General features: G+C 53.4%; 1 protein-coding gene across 3 annotated transcripts in view; it reads left to right on the top strand.

Annotated features, from left to right (window-relative positions):
• Nucleotides 1-16203, top strand: part of Macrod1 (mono-ADP ribosylhydrolase 1) — a 141518-nt gene that overhangs the window by 1581 nt on the left and 123734 nt on the right. For all 3 annotated transcript variants that reach the window (XM_040748489.1, XM_005063898.4, XM_013113010.3), the window contains exons 2-3: nucleotides 6916-7017; nucleotides 7675-7791. In XM_040748489.1, coding sequence (XP_040604423.1) covers nucleotides 6916-7017; nucleotides 7675-7791 — 219 coding nt within the window. The remainder of the gene's footprint in view (nucleotides 1-6915; nucleotides 7018-7674; nucleotides 7792-16203) is intronic.

Genomic DNA, 16203 nt, shown 5'->3' with positions numbered 1-16203 from the left:
ATGTCTGGTCTCTGCTTGCCGCCGTTTCCAGTGTGTGTACTGGGATTATAGATGCCAGTGCTACTTCGTCTGGCTCTTAGGCTTTTTTTTTTTTTTTTTTTTTTTTTTTTTGGTTTTTTCGAGACAGGGTTTCTCTGTTCCTGGGACTGGCTCTGTAGACCAGGCTGGCCTCGAACTCACAGAGATCCGCCTGCCTCTGCCTCCGCAGAGCTGGGATTAAAGGTGTGTGTCACCAAAACCCGGCTGGCTCTTAGGCTTTTGCATGAGTTCTGGGGCTCAAACCCGGGTGTCCAGGCTTGCACGGCAAGTGCATTTACCCACTGAGCCATTTCCTTGGCCCTCATTCAATGAACTTTTCCCTCATGCCCTATGGGGCCAGCACTGTGGGACTCAGCAGTGAGCCAGGAGGTAAGTCTGTCTGGTGGGGAAAACTTGACATAGGGCCATATCCTGTGGGTGCTAGGAAGAGACTGTGGTGGCTGAGGCCACCTGAGCTAGGGTGGTCAGAGGTAACCTATCAGGGACCTGAGGTAAAGAAGCTAGTTGGGGAAGGGCACTCCAGCGTGAGGATGTAGGACTAGACTTAGAGGAGGTGGTCCCATTGTGACCAAATGCAGTCCTGAGGCATCAGTGACATCGACTGACGGGTGAGACACGGCCTCTTATGTTCCAGTTACCTAATGTGTGGAAGAGATTACTCCAAGTCTCCATGACCTGGGACAGCAGTGTGTCTTTATGTAGTCCTGGATGTCCTGGAACTCACCATGTAGACCAGGTGGCCTCAAACTCACAGAGATCCACCTACCTCAAACACTTTTTTTTTTTCCTTAAAAGGCCCACGCCTTTAATCCCAGCACTCAGGAGGCAGAGGCAGGCGGATCTCTGTGAGTTCCAGGTCAGTCTGGTCTACAGTTCTAGGCCACCCAGGCTACATAGTGAGACCCCATCTCTAAAAACAAAACAATAAAGTCTTTCTGTGTAGCCCAGACTGTCCTGGAGCTCACAATACAGTCCACATGTGCACATTATGACCGTTTATGCTTCTTTAGCTCCGTGTAGTAGATGTACCAGTTTGTATACACCTTTTGTAGATGGGTATTTGGGTTTCTTGTGCATAAGGTTTCTCAGACCATCCTGATGCATGTCTCTAATGAACATGTGCTGTCAGGGTTATGTTTAGATGAGGACTAGATATCTAGATTGCTTTCCTGAGGTGATCTTCTGTCAGAGATTGGCATACACTGATTAAACTCACACAACACTGATGCATAGGCAGTTTAGGGTGAAAAAATGTGGCCCGGCGGTGGTGACGCAGGTCTTTAATTCCAGCAGTCAGGCAGCGGAGGCAGGTGAATGTCTGTGAGTTCAAGGCCAGACTGGTTTACAGACAGTTCCAGGACAACAACAGCCAAGGCTGTTACACAGTGAAACCCTGTCTTGAAACAACAAATGTATGTATAGATGCATGTATGCAGTGGGTGCTCCTGAGCCCTTGGGCAGGGCCGCCTCACCCCTTGGGAAAGCCAAGGCCCAATCTTGGGTTGCTTGGTGGCATCTGTTGTCCTCCAGAGCAGCCCACATTAGTTTTTGCATGGTTGTGACCACAATGACTTCATTTAAGGGAAGAAAGAGAAGGGATTTATTTTGACTCATGGTTGCAAATGGTCTCTGCTCACAAGGGCCAGGAAGGCATGATGCAGACCTCTGATCCTAGTACTCAGAAGTAGAGGCAGGAGGATTGCTGTGAGTTTGTAACTGATGTAGGCTATACAGCAAGGATGGTCCTACCTAGCAAGACTCTGTTCCAAACAAAGGGGAAATATGACCATGGTGGCAGGAGTGAGTAGCAGATAAGGCAGCAGAGGGGGAGGCCCAAGGCATAAGGCCAGCTCCTGATTCTGCCGGCCAGCTCCCATCTCCCCAAGAACAGCACCACCAGCTGGGGACCAAGCTTTTAAAATGTTACATGAGCCTGTGGGGGCATTCAGATCGAAAGCATAATCTCACTCAGGCAGCAGGCTGCAGGCAGCAGGAAGGCAGGTGAGAGGCAGGAGAGCAAGCATCAGTGCTTGGGAAGGGCTCAGCCCTCCAGAAGAATCTCCTTGTGAAGTGTGTGCCATGTCCATTGTCTGCTACAGAGGCCTTGGCCAAGGCTCAGCTCCTTCTTCACCTCCATGTTGGCTGCTTGCTTCTCTGGGTCCACTAACCTTTCTCATCAGGATAGCCACTAGGCTGGATCCCCTCATCAGGAGACATGTAGGTCTTTTGTTTTTGTTTTGTTTTGGAGACAGTGTCTCCTGTAGCCTAGGCTGGCCTCTAACACCCTGTATAGTACAGGATGACTTTGAACTTCTGATCCTCCTGCCTGTACATTATTCCAGGTGCTGAGATTACAGGTGTGCTCTGCCAAGCCTGGTTTATGTGATCCTGGGGGTCAAACCAAGTGCTAAGCTTTGTTGGTGGCCTTCTGGGAGATTTGCTTACCCTGGTTAATTAACCTAATCCTCTTGATTCCTGGGTGCCACAGTGCCCTCCCTCCAGCCAGGGCCTGTTTAGAAGACTAGAGATAGGGCTGAGAGATGGCTCAGCAGTTTAGAGCCCTGATTGCTCTTTTAGAGGACCTGGGCTCACTTTTAGCTCTTACACAGAGGCCCACAACTACCCCTAATTCCAGTTCCAGGGGATCTGATGCTGTCTTCTGGCCTCTAAGGGCACCAGATAGGTACATAATGCACATACATACATGCAGGCCAAACACTCATGCAATACAATAAAATAAACAAATATTTTAAAAATTACTTAAGCGGGGCCATGGTGACGCACGCCTTTAATCTCAGCCCTCAGGAGGCAGAGGCAGGTGGATCTCTATGAGTTAGAGGCCAGCCTGGTCTACAGAGCAAGGTCCAAAGCTACACAGAGAAACCCTGTCTTGGAAACAAAACAAATTACTTAAAAAGAAGATTGGAAATTTAACAATGAAAGGCAGTTGACTTGAGGGGTCTTAGCTGGGGCCATCAGGAACAGCTAGGGCTCTGACTTACCCTTGACTTCTTGTCCCATGTTGGAGCAGAACTGTGTACTGAAAAGAGAAGGGACATTGGTGCCCTCAGACTCCAGCAAGCCCCAGGGTCACTGTTGCACGCTCCCTGAGCCTCTATTTCCTCATCTATGAAACGCAACCAATAGTTCCTGCTGTCATTAGAGTGACAGCCTACAGAGCTGCCCCCTTCCACATCTCTGCCCAGCCTCCTACCCTCTCTGTGCTGGCCTCCTACAGGCAGCTCCCTGGTGGCTCCTGGTGAGAGTCCCATTCTTCAGCTGCAGATCTCTTGGAGGGGCCGGATTGACTGAGGACCTTAGGGAATGTCATCTCAGTGACAGTGTCTCTGATGGGACTGCTGAGCCAGCATATTGTCCAGGCACACCTGAGAATTAGGGGTGAGGGCATCCCTTCCGTGTTGGGATGCAGCCTTAGCGCCCCTGTGTGTATGGGTAGGCTTCATACTGTGTCCGCCACTGCTTGTGCCACGGACTTGGCTGAGTCGCTGTTCGCAGGGGCCGGTGAGCACAGGTGATTAATGCCCGGGAAGCTGCACGCTGCTGTGTTTGAGTGCACAACCTTATCAGCTGTGCCCACCTGGTTTTCTGCAGACTTACCACCCCCCCCACCGCTCCCCAGGCCCAGCCTGGCTCATCCCTCTGAACGGCGTCTTCCAAAGTGTCATAAAGATACTTCTTAAAACACATCATTGAATTCCCGTTTGCCTGGCTCGCTTTATGGCTCTGGCGGAGCTGCTTTCTCCTGCCCATCTTTCGTGCCCACGAGCCTCTGGAAGCTTATTCTGGGGTCAGGCTTCCCCATCAAAATTTACTGCGAACATCTTTTTACAACACCTGTCTCAGTGAGCCATGAAATACTCTCGCCTCTTCAAAAATGAGAGAATGAAAATGCATGTTTTACATCTTTTATAAAAAAAGAACACTTGTGCTTTAAGTCTGACTTGAAAGGAGGTGGGCAGTGACTGCTGGGCGGGGCAGAGAGGAGGCCTGGGGGGGTGGCCCTGAAAGTCGGAGCTGAGGTGAGGAATCAGGGTATGGGCCCCAGGGCAGAGAAGTATCTCTAGCAGCTGTGTAGTTTTCAGCACCTCAGACAGGTGCCATGGCCCTGACCCTGTTTGGAGATGGGGACTGGTGTGCTGTGCCTTTTGCTTGTGTCTCATACAGCCCAGGCTGGTCTTGAATTCCTTATCCTCCTGCCTCTACCTGACAAATGCTGGGATAACAGTTGTGTGTCACCATATCTGGCTCATGCTGGCCACTTGAGGTTGTGCATTTGGGGACCAGCATGGACAGGGACAGACTGAGAGATGTCCCTGAGAGTGTAGTGGTTGTTGGTGGCAGAGACAGGGTGCAAGTCTCTGGGCAACAGTGCTCTATTTGGACTCCATTGGAGCAAGTGGCCTTGAGAACTATGGCCATTCAAAATAGGTCAGCAAGGTTAGGAAGAAGGACAGGTCCACCCCGGTTCCTTTTACCTGGGTGTGACAAGGGTTGGGTCTTTCTGCCTCCCCTCTAAGGTGCTGGCATCTGTCAGATGTGTCCGCCAGCAGTCTAGGTAGCCTTGGGCCGTGGGAGTCACTCCTTGTGGCACCAAGGTTGGTTCCAGTCTGACCCCCTCAGCAGTGCCTGTAGCTGGTCTGCAGTGACGGACAAGCAGTTGGTTGTGTCACCACAGCTTCCTGGTGACAGGTCTAGCCGGCTGGAAGCATTCACACTTGATTGTGCCAAGGTTCAGGTGTCTTTGGTCATGGCTGCACGTGATAACGAGTATGGGGAGCCACATAATGGCCAAAGCTCTATCTGCCCTGCTTTGCATCTGGAAAAGACGTTGTCCTCTGAAACCCTGCCCTGTTAGGTGCCCCTCCTGAGGACTCTGTGATGCTACAAAGGGGTTGAACTGCATGCAGTCCTGATTTCTTTTTCTGAAGCTGGAAATGGGGTTGAACCTGGGACCCATGCAGGCTAGCTAAGCACTCTACCCCTGAGTCAATGCTCTTGCCAGCCTGATTGCCCCCTTCTCACAGACCTTCAGCATCTGGGTGCCAGGGAGGGTAGACTGGGTCCCTGACTTAAGAGAAAGAAACAGACTTGGGCCATGACTTGCCGTTGAGCATAGTGGGAGCCAAGGGGAATGAAAGCCCCAAGTGGCTTCTCTCCATCCCTCTGTGCCCTGCCTTCTCTCTCTGCTCCCGCTGCCCCAGCTTCCCTCCACATCATCCCCAAATGTCCCCTCTTGCCTCAGCGCTTTTGCAGAGGCAGGCCCTTTGCCTGGATGACTGTCCAGCCGGCTGACCCTCAGCCTTCAGGTCTCCTCCATGGCTCTTGCACGCACTGCACTGTGCTGGTGGGGAGCAGTACAGGTGCTCACACGGATCTTCTAGGCCAAGGAAGGAGCACACAGACTCTCAGGAGTCTTAGTGGAGCCGGGCGTTGGTGGCGCACGCCTTTAATCCCAGCACTCGGGAGGCGGAGGCAGGCGGATCTGTGTGAGTTCGAGACCAAGCTTGGTCTACCGAGCGAGTTCCAGGACAGGCTCCAAAACAATACAGAGAAACCCTGTCTTGAAAAACAAAACAAAACAAAACAAAAAAAGATTCCTAGTGGAGAAGGGACTGGAGAGGGCAATGAGAAAGGGACTCGAAAGGAAAACTACTCTTCCAGGTATGGCAGGTGCAGAGGTGCTGAGGCAGGAAATTATCTGCATGTTTGAGGAACAGGTTGGTAAATTACCAGGTCAGTGGGTGTGGGTGTAGTTAGAAGGGCAAGTTTGGAAATCCGGGTGTGTGTAAATGGTCAACATGGAGTCAGGAAATGCCCTTGGGTTTGAGCTGAGTCTCACTAGAGGGGGCGGGGGAGGGAATAGTGAAGTTGGAACATAGGGCTTTTAAAATTTTTCTATTTTATCTTAAATATCTAAGTGCTCTGTCTGCATGTGTGCCTGCACACCAGAAGAGGGCATCAGATCTCACTATAGATAGTTGTGAGCCATCATATGGTTCCTAGGAATTGAACTCAGGACCTCTGGAAGAGCAGCCAGTGCTCTTAGCCTCTGAGCCATCTCTCCAGCCCAGAACCCAGGGCTTTGTGTAAGCGTCCTACCAGCTGACCTACATCCTCAGACTTGACTCCCATCTGCTTTCTGATGCCATTTGGGTTTCTATGTGATGTTCGTTGTGTGCTATTCCCTCTCCTCTGGAGACAGTAAGGTACACTCTATCCTCCCTGTGCTTCAGGGAACCTGGACAGGCTGAGCCTAAGTGTAATACATAGCCTCATACCAGTAGGGGGAGCCTGTGAGCCGTAAGCCTGGACTAAGCTGTAGCAGAAATGCCTCTGAGGTGGCTCAACTGTAAAAACAGGGACATCTGCCCGTAGGCTGCTTGAAACCCAGCCAGTGCTGGGAGAAAGCTGACAATAGGCTCCTGATCTGCCAGAGTCTGTTTGTGAAGACACTTGTTTTGCCATCAGTGACACTGTGACCGACAAGGGACAGAGCATCACCAGCCTGCCTGGCCTAATGCGTGCGAGTTTGCAATTGTTCTGCAAGGGACATCTTACCCCACCACAATGCAGAAATGAGGGACCTAGGTATCAGGAAGTGGCCAGGCTGAATTCTGAATGGGGATCTGCAATGGCTGAACAACCCCCTCAGTCTCCCTCGGCCTCAGTTTCTCTTCCTGAACAAAGACAGCAGGGCAAGATGTGGCGTCTTCAGTGTCCCTGTCCCTGAGGGTGATGGAAAGCATGGCTAGTAGGAGTGGGTTGCACTCTTGGACTTAGCAGGAGGAGGAGGCCTAGGTGGGATGCTCTTCACCCTGCTACACTGACTCTCCTCCTGCATGTCCTCCCCTACAGCCTTTCTGAAGGGCTTGAGTGACAAGCAGAGGGAGGAACACTACTTCTGCAGGGACTTCATTAAGCTGAAGAAGATCCCCACATGGAAGGAGACAGCGAAAGGTAGGCCCTATTCCCTGGGCATGGCAGGTGCCACCTGCAGAACGGCTTGGGAGGATCTGCCAGAAGCATCCAGTAGTATCAACGGAGTGCTCCCTACATCCAGGCTGTCTGCATGTGCCACTTCATTTAATTATTAACATTGCCTCAGGCCGGTTTGGGTTTCAGTCCCATGACAGCATTAGGAAGCCAGCTCCAGGCCACATAAGTCATCTATCTCTGGTTGCTGGGAGCTGAGCTCTGATGCCATGATGCACTGGCCTACAGTGGCGTCCTGGGGGAACTCCTGAGGCCTGGAAGTGCAGGTGTGGTAACCTGTGACCCCGCGTGTCCCACCTCAGCCTCTGTTGTGCTACCTATAAAATGGAGCATGTAAAGTCAGGGCATTCCCAGCACTTGGGAGGTAGAGGCAGGAAGACGAGGCACTGAAGGCCAGTCTTGGCTATGTAGCAAATTAGGAAAAGGGGGATATGTAATGTCACTGATGCTTCCTGGAACATCATTGTAAAGGCCTTGTGTGCACACAGTAGGTGCTCATCCAGGGTAGGACGTCATCACCAGCATCACTATTCATCCTTTAGGCTCTTTGCCCATGGGCTCTGGCTGAGTCACTCTGCAGTGAAAGTCCTCTCTGTGACCCCTTAACGCTGCCTGTTCCAGGGGTGACTGTGAAGGTGGAGGACCCCACGTATAAGAAGGACAAGCAGCTGAATGAGAAGATTTCCCTGTTCCGTGGGGACATCACCAAGCTGGAAGTGGATGCCATCGTCAATGCTGGTGAGTGACTGGCCCGAGTCAGAAGCCTGGGGGCCACTTTGTCACATTCAGCTTGGTTGCTGTGGGCGCCAAAAACGGGTGGGCGCCACCTGGCTCCAGAGAGCCTCTCAGTTGCTGGTGTGGATGACTTCCTGGCGCCACAGGAGCCCAGCGTGGCGGCCACTTGGGCTCGGCTTCTCTTGAAGCCCTGACCTGCTCTCTGGGGGCACCTCACTCTGCCAAGCCGCCTTGCAGCTCTGAGGCCCATTAGCAGTGGGGATGGGGGAGAGCATGGCTGGAATGATGCCACACTGCCCTTGAGGTGGAGGCCGAAACCAGCTCTCATCCTGGGGCGGGGCGGGTCTGCTTCCCCTCCCCATCAGCCTCGCCTCACTCCACACCTGGCCAGGTGAGGGAGTTCATGGAAGGAAGGGAGTGTACGGAGAGGTCCCCTCAGTCCCCTGGCAGCTCTCCAGTGCCTGGGCTGGGAGCTGCTCAGCTTCCTGCATGTGTTCTCTTGCTGGCTTGGCGGTTTATTGTGATGAGCAGAGTGGAGGCAGCTGCTTTTCTGGGGAGGGAAGAGCGATGATGCGGTGTTTGTCTGGCTGAGGTCAAGAGGCTCTGGGAAGGGCTCTGGAGTCATCAGTCTGGGGTCAGGAAAGTCTAGCGTGTGCATAGGAACTTCTTAGAACAAGGTCCGGTGGCTTCCCTCCCTCCCATGTACAACCCTCAAGAGCTACAGCAGGCATCAGAGGTGTCTTTTTCCACGACTGTGAATGTCAGGGCACAGCTCCTAGCACAGGACTCAAAACCCATCAAGCAGCCCTGGCCCCTCAGCTGCTTCCCGACCTCCTCTCACCTTCTGGCTTGCAGGAGCTCTGTCTGACCTGAGTCTTAACAAGGGAGTATGTCCCTCCAGGACGCTGGGACAGGGGGCTGCTGATGCTGCCAATGCTTCTTTGGCCTCCTTAAGTAACTGGGCTCCAGCAGAGGTGACTGCTCAGCCTGCCCTGGACCTTGGCATTTGTGGTCTGGGTGGTATTTCTGGCACTGCTTGCAGAGGTATAACACTGTGTCCTTCCTCCACCCTGCCTGTCTCAGGCACGCAGTGATGGGTGGCATTCAGTGCCAGAGGGAGCTTGGGTCCCTTTGCCCAAGCTGTTGCTTCTGTGTGTCTCCCTTGGGCACACAGGGAGTTTGATGAATCCATCCACGTGAAGACAGATTTGTCTGGTTTGCACACCAGTCCCTCAGGAAGTCTCTTGGGTCTGCCTTGCCCTGGCACCTGGCCCTGCTGGTTACTGCCAGAGGTGTGGGAGGCACCCAGTGACCTTTTTCCCATTGAGCTGTAAAATGGACAATGGAAAAGCTGGTGCCTTGCCTCTTGGGTTCCCTGGCAGCTGGTGGGGGAACAAATTTGGGTTTAGGGACTAAGATATGTGTCACTGGGTTCATGTGACCGGAGAAAGCTCTGGAGGCTGGGACACAGGACATGGACTGGCTTGCCAGCTCTTTCCCTGAGGAGCCCTCCAGCACTGGCTGAGCTGGCTGCCCTGGGCTGGTGGCCTTGTTGGTCATGCTTCCCCCAGGATGTGGTATCCTTCTATCTGTCAGGCTTCTTTCTGTCCCTGCACAATGGGGATGGCGGAAATCGGTCCATCTGGCTGCTGGGGACATGTTAGGTAGGAATGACACTCATTCACCACCTGCACTGGCGACACCATTAGCAACATGCTGAGTACCAGCTCAACAAGGCCAAGGACTTGGTGCCTCCTGCAGATAAGCAGCCATCCCTTCTCTTGCTTGCCTTAGTGAACCCAACACTGAGTGTGTTTTCTTGAGGTCTTTTTCTAGAAAGAGGCTCAGTCAGGATTCAGAACCCTTCCAGAGTGTCGAACAGTGACTGAATCAGGCGTTGGACATGGATTTCCCATGTAGAGCCCACGTGTCCCCCCTCTCCCGTGTTTAATGTGGTACTGGCATTGGTCAGACAGAGGTCCTCAGTGGCCTTGGTTCCCTCCCCAACCCCTGCCACCAGGGGGCAGCAGAGATTGCATTTCTGAGGAGCCCATAAATCAGCCTTTATTAGTGAAATAAAAGTCTCAGGCAATGTGGGGCTTTTCAGGGCTGCATAAATCTGCGTCCGAGCCTCGTGAAACCCATATGTGCTTAATTCATATGTAAAGTTTCAAGCAGGAAGAGAATGCATGTCCATTAAATTCTATTTGACTTGATTATAATCATTAGCCGTGAATAATTGCTTCTCATTGCCGACCGCAGAGCCACCACAATAGGCAAGAGGAGAGAGCAATTATCTCGGGGTGGGAATTTTTAAATTTTTATTTTTGAAGCCAGGGGTAGCATTGGCCTGTGAGCATTTGATGGCCCGTGGAGCACAGTGGGGACTGGGAGTGGCTGGGGTCTTGAAGTCCTACCAGGGCTTCCACACTGTGCGGGCATGGGCGCGGGCGCGGGCGCGCACCCATCCTCATTTTGGTCTCACTTTGTCTCTGTTCCCAGATGGGGAGGAGTGTCCCCCTGGGCCTCTCTTCAGCTGCAAGGACATGGACAAGGATGTAGGGGGAGTTAGAGAGGGGCTGTGAGGGAATGGGGGAGGTTTGATCCTTACCCCCACTCTGATAAGTGGGAAGCTTAAGGGAGAGCATCTCTAGCTAGGTTGTAGGCATCTCTGTCCCTTGGTGTAGGACCCAGGGAATGCTTGCAGAGGGCAGGTCCAGTGCCCTCCCCTGTCACCCCTCATCCCCATCTTTCTACTGGCCACCTGGCATTTGAAGCCCAGGACTGATTTTAACCCTGCCTTAATGATGTGTGTGATGTGGCTGGCATGTGTGAGACGGGATGGTGTGACGTGTGACACAGATGTGTGTTGTGTGGCCGGGGATGGTGTGACGTGTGACACAGATGTGTGTTGTGTGGCCGGGGATGGTGTGGCGTGTGACACAGATGTGTGTTGTGTGGCCGGGGATGGTGTGGCGTGTGACACAGATGTGTGTTGTGTGGCCGGGGATGGTGTGGCGTGTGACACAGATGTGTGTTGTGTGGCCGGGGATGGTGTGGCGTGTGACACAGATGTGTGTTGTGTGGCTGGGGATGGGAGGCCCGAGGGAAGGAAGAATGCCTGGCTGATGAGTGGCAGGGGTTAAGGTCACAGGGGCAAGACAAACTCACTAAACTCTCCCCACAGCTGCCCCATGGGCTGATGGCCAAGGCACATGCCAGGGCAACACCAGGGAGAGCCTCAAGCTCCTGCCATCTGTGCCGGCCACAGCTTCTGCCCATGGGGGTATGCCGCATCCATCGTAATTAAATTGACTGCCACACTGGCAAGATAAGCTAGGGAGCCCCTGTGGCTACTCTCTCCTCCAGGCATTGGAGATGCTGGGGGCAGTGCCTGTCTCTGACCCCCAGGGCTGCAAGTCGGGAGAGCTCAGATCTGGGGCTCTCTCCTTGGGGTGGGAGGTATTGTGGCTTTCACAGTGTTTGAGTCTTTTCTCTGCCTCAGCGGATGTGACCTTAACTCTATGTCATGAGTGTCTAGCTCAGCGGCCTAATGTCTGTGGGCCCTTGTGCCTGAGATGGCCAACTCCCAATCAGGAAGTCTGGACACAAAGACCCTCATTCTTGTCCATCCCAGGGGTCCAGTGGCCTGGCTTTGGCCTTGAAGTCATCCCAGGGCAGAGCATACATGAACGTCACACTTTGTGGGAGACACAGCCATCTTTTTCTTTAGAGCAATCTCAGGCTGTGTATGTGTGTCAGAGCACCATCGGGGCCTTTGGAGTGGGATCCGAGGCCTCCTGCCAGCACCTCCCATCCCTCAGGTCCTCATCTGAAAACTGCATCATCCTGGGTCCCAGCCTGTGTGGGAGTGAGGATGACACATGTTTAGGCCTGACACACAGAGGGCCCCAGTAAATTAGTCCTGGGGAAGTCAGGAGCAAGAGCAGCTAAGTAGAATATAATGTGACACAGCGCCGGGAGGGAGGTTTGAATAAAGTGTGCGTGACGCCGCAGGGACCAATTAATTCTGCCAGGAGGTGGCGGGAGGCGAGGTGGGTCAGGGAGGCCTTTGAAGGGTCTGGGTTCTGGGGCCTGGCCTTAAAGAATGGTGGGAAGCCAAGTCTCACAGCTACAAGCCGGCCTCACTGGGAGTCTTTTAAGCCGCTTATTTATTTAAAACAAGGCACGAGTGGCACTCTACTTCCTTAAGTCCTGGGGCTTTGATTTGTGAGAGCCTACCCGCCTCTTATCCTCCACCCCCACCCCGCTGTCGCAGAAGCTCTGTTTCATCCCTTCCTGCTGCCTGGAAGGTAGTGGAGCCTGGTGTGTGGAGGAGCAGGCATTGACGCTGAGCGTCTGGCCACCAGTGAGCGGCCACCAAGTGCCCCGCCCTGCCCTGGCTGTCCCCCAGCCTGCCTCTGCTGGGCTGGGGTGGGTGATTTAGAGACCGCCTTGATGGACTAGCAAGCAGGGGGCCGCAGGGACAGCGACTGCCTGGTGGGAAGTGATCTGACGCTAAACTGTCGCCGTAAATCGCTTTATCTGTCACTTCAGATTTAAATGTGTTTGCTGAGGCTTGCCGGCCGCCGACAGCAAAAGAAGAAAAAAAAAAAGCTTCTCATGGGCAGGGGCAGTGCTGGCCAGATCAGAGCCAGGGAGGCCACTGTGGGAGCCTCTGCACTCTTCATGGCCTGCTCAGCTTAGAAGCGCAGGACCCGCCCTGCGCGGGCCACTTCCTCCCTTTTGTCATCTTCCCTCCCATCTCCCCTTTCTCCTGACCTTTCTCCCCATCCACTCCCATCCTCCAACCCCTTCCCTCCCGACTCCCATCTTCCTCCTCCTTTTCCCTCCCCCCTCTCCTCCTCATCTCCCTTCTTCCCCCTCTTCTCTTCCTCCCTCTTTCTCCATTTTTCTCCCCCCCTACCCTTGTCAAATTTCCACTCAATCTCCATCACAGCTAAAGCTCTTCTCCTCTCCAGCTAAGCCCACCCTTACCCACAGGGTTCCTTCTATACAGTTGCCATTCATTTATAGGTTTTAGCCCTTGTTTAGGTCTGGCGAGTGTGTGTGTGAGTGAGTGAGTGTGTGTGTCCCATACCACCCCCTAGCACCTAGTAGGTGACAAGTTCTAATTCAGTGTCTTTGCTTGCTGCTGGGAAGTAGAGAGTAGACAGTGAGCACGTGCTTGCTCTGGGGACCTGGATTTGGATTTACTGGCCATACAGGGCCTGGTGATAGCTTCCTGCCTGTACAATTGTCTTGTGTTCTGAGCCCCAGCACCCAATACTACAAGGCGTGCCCACCTGGGGCTGCCCTTGGCTGGATGCTGAGGCTTCCTGTGTAGCCCCGCCCCCTTTACAGATTAAGGGACAAAGAGTATCCTGGGATCACAGAACCAGGTAAGAGTCAGGGCCCCAAGGAAGGTATGATGGCACATGCCTTTAATCCCACCACTCCAGAGATGGAAGTAGAGGCAGGTGGATCTCTATGAGTTCGAGGCCAGCCTGGTCTACATAGTGAGTTCCAGGCTAGCCTGGACTACATAGGGAAACCCTGTCTCAAAAACAAACAAACCAACCAATCAACCAACCGAACCCCCTTGCCTTTGACTCGGGTTAAAGGAGTACAGCTAACTCTGCTTCTCTCACCAGCCCCACTGGGTGTGGGAGCAGCATGGAGCAGGAAGCCACTTAGGTGGCCTGAGGTCCGGGCAGCCACCCTCCCTATGGAAAGAAGCACCAAGATGCTGGCCGCCTCCAGAAGAGTGTGGCTCATTTCCACAAGGTCGAGCCATGTTATATAAATTCATAAATGATGGATCCCTTCTGAATTATTGAGGCTCCCTCCTGGGCCTTCAGGGCTTGGTCCAGTGAGGTGAGCCTGACTGCTGGGTACGACTCAGAGGGAACCTGTGAGTTTCTTTTGCCTCTAGATCTTCTGCTAATTTCCCACTATGAGTCAAGACCCACCTGTCTGTCATACCCAAGGGGAGTAAGGGAGGGGCTCCCACCGTCCTGAGTTCTAGTTGACCTTTGGTGAATGAAAGTGATCCAGTACTGTTGACAGCTGGCTGGATGTCAGGGACATTGCATGAGCCAGCTCTGGGACCCCTCTCTCTGCTCTAGTCCCCACCCAGCATCTCTGCCCCAGAGGAGTCTCTTGGCTTCACAGATATGGACAGTGGTTAGCATTCACACGCTCCCCCTCCCCCGGGTTTCCTGGCAGTGTGTGAGCCTCTGGAGTGAGGAAGGAAATAAGACTCCATGTGCCTACATTCAAGGTACTTGTAAGCCCTGTAAAAGAAGACACATGAATAATTAGAGCTCAGAGAGGGATGGCGACCTGCTCAGGGTCACACAGCAGGGAAGTGGGAGAGCCTCAAACCCAGGCTTCCTGTCCCCCAATCTCTGCACTGTCACTGAACTTACATCAGAAAACCCTCTCTCGAGGGCCGCGACTTGCCCTGTGTGAAGTGGTAGCTGGAGAACATTCTGTCCTGGGCTTCCTGTCCTTGAGGCCACCTGGCCTCGGCTCCCACACCTGTGCAGCTGCCCATGGCCCTGATGTGCTGTCCCGAGCACTGTGCTTATGGGAATGTGTGTGTTTTGAAATTAATGGAGACTATTAAGTTGGCGGAGCATGAAAAGGGCTGGAGCTGCAGCTCTTGGCTCGCTCTCCTGGAGTGATCCACCAGGGACTGGGCACGGGCTGCCAGGAGGGATGGGCCCGCTGCATCCCTAGAAGATCAAGGGTCTAGCCTGAGCATCATGAGGCCGACATGGGTGCCCCTCCCTAGGAAGCACACCCTCCATCCTTCCTCCCAGGCCCGTCAGTGAAGGAAGACAGTGTTTGGGGATGTATTAAAATGAATCTTTTCTCCAGACTTCAGGGTCAGCTCCAGCATGCTCCAGGTCTACACCTGGCCTTCTTAGGCAGGACAGGGGACATGCCCCCAGGGAAGCCACATGACTAAAGTGAGCCCTATTGGGGCTTGGTTATATCTACTGAGGTCAGAGCTGGCAGAGCAGAAGCCACCTTAGGCCTCCCCAGCAGCTTCCGGTTCCCCAGGGCTGCCGGCTTCAGAGCCTCTCCTTGGAAGTACCTTTGTTGATTTTTGCAAATTTCCTGTCCTGCTGACATTCTAAGTGGCCACTTTACCATCCCCTATGCAGTCTGCAGTTAACTTCTATTAAAGGGTACAGTTTCTGGGGGCTGATGTGATTAGGCCTGAGCTGAGTACAGGGACCGTGGGGTGGGCGTGTTCAGCTTCAGACGCCTCTTGTGACCTAGTCTTTTCACAACCCTGACTGCCAGGAGGGGTCTGCTTCCTCCACCAACTCCCATAGGCCCTTCTTCCTGTGTGCACGTCCCCCATAGGGGCTCCTCAGGGAAGCTCGGAGGACAGAATAGATTCCAGTTAGGGTGCCCAGTGTCCTGGAGGGTCCATTCCCCACAGGACAACCTGGGAGCTGAGAACTGTTATCTGGTCTGGGAGGGTGTCAGGCTGTTTGTACAGTAGGTCACAGTTAAGACAGCAATGCAGGACCCAATGATTCCCCCCGGCTGGGGGCCTATGGTGGATGTGGCTGCACTGGGCGGGTGTAAGGATGCCTATTCTCTTTGTCTGCAGTGAGCAGGCTAGGGATATACTGTTTTTCAGTGATTGAACGCAGGGCCTTGTGCATGTTAGGCAAGCGCTCTACTCCTGTGCTAAACTCCCTACCTCCACTTTGTCTTAACGTTTAGTTTGAGACAGACAATACCAATAAATTGCCTAGGCTGGCCTTGAACTTGTGATCCTCCTGTCTCAGCCTCTCTTGGTGCTGGGATTCTAGGCATGCACCAAACCCATGCTATTTCTATCTCTGTGGAGGTGTCAGGGGAGGAAGCTGGTGAGGACAGCAGGGGAGGATGGCAGTGTGGTATAGAGCCATTCTGAGAGGGTGGGTGAGGCTTAGCTGAAGGGTGCCCCCTTGACACTGCATTACCACTGCCCCCTCCCAGAGGCAACAAGTGGCCCTTGAATAGTATCCCCACTCACTCCCCCTTCCACCTCCCCCCTCTCCTGGACATTGTAATTGCCATCAAAATGAGAGCATTGGGGTGGCTCGTGGGAGAGAGCCGGCTGTCAGCTGTCCCCTGCCAGCAGGGCCCATGACTGTTTGATTATTGCCGCCTGGCTGTATTTCACATACGGTTTAAACATCATCAAACACTACATCCCTTTTGAGAAGCGAGGGCTACCTTGCTGTGGATGTTGAAGAGAAACAGGGACATTAAAATCCACGAAGCAAATGGCCTAGAATTGACATTTGCGGCAGCAGGGAGCTCTGCTGTGCCTGTCAGAGAAGCTAAATCCCAAGCCTGTCTGGCAGCAGGGAGTTTTCCCCACAAGGGTGGTGGGAAGCAGGT

The sequence above is a fragment of the Mesocricetus auratus genome, unplaced genomic scaffold, assembly GCF_017639785.1.
Source record: "Mesocricetus auratus isolate SY011 unplaced genomic scaffold, BCM_Maur_2.0 Super-Scaffold_4256, whole genome shotgun sequence".
NCBI classification, from domain to species: Eukaryota; Metazoa; Chordata; class Mammalia; order Rodentia; family Cricetidae; genus Mesocricetus; species Mesocricetus auratus.
Note: the sequence above shows the minus strand (reverse complement) of the source record. Positions and strands in the feature narration are given on the sequence as shown.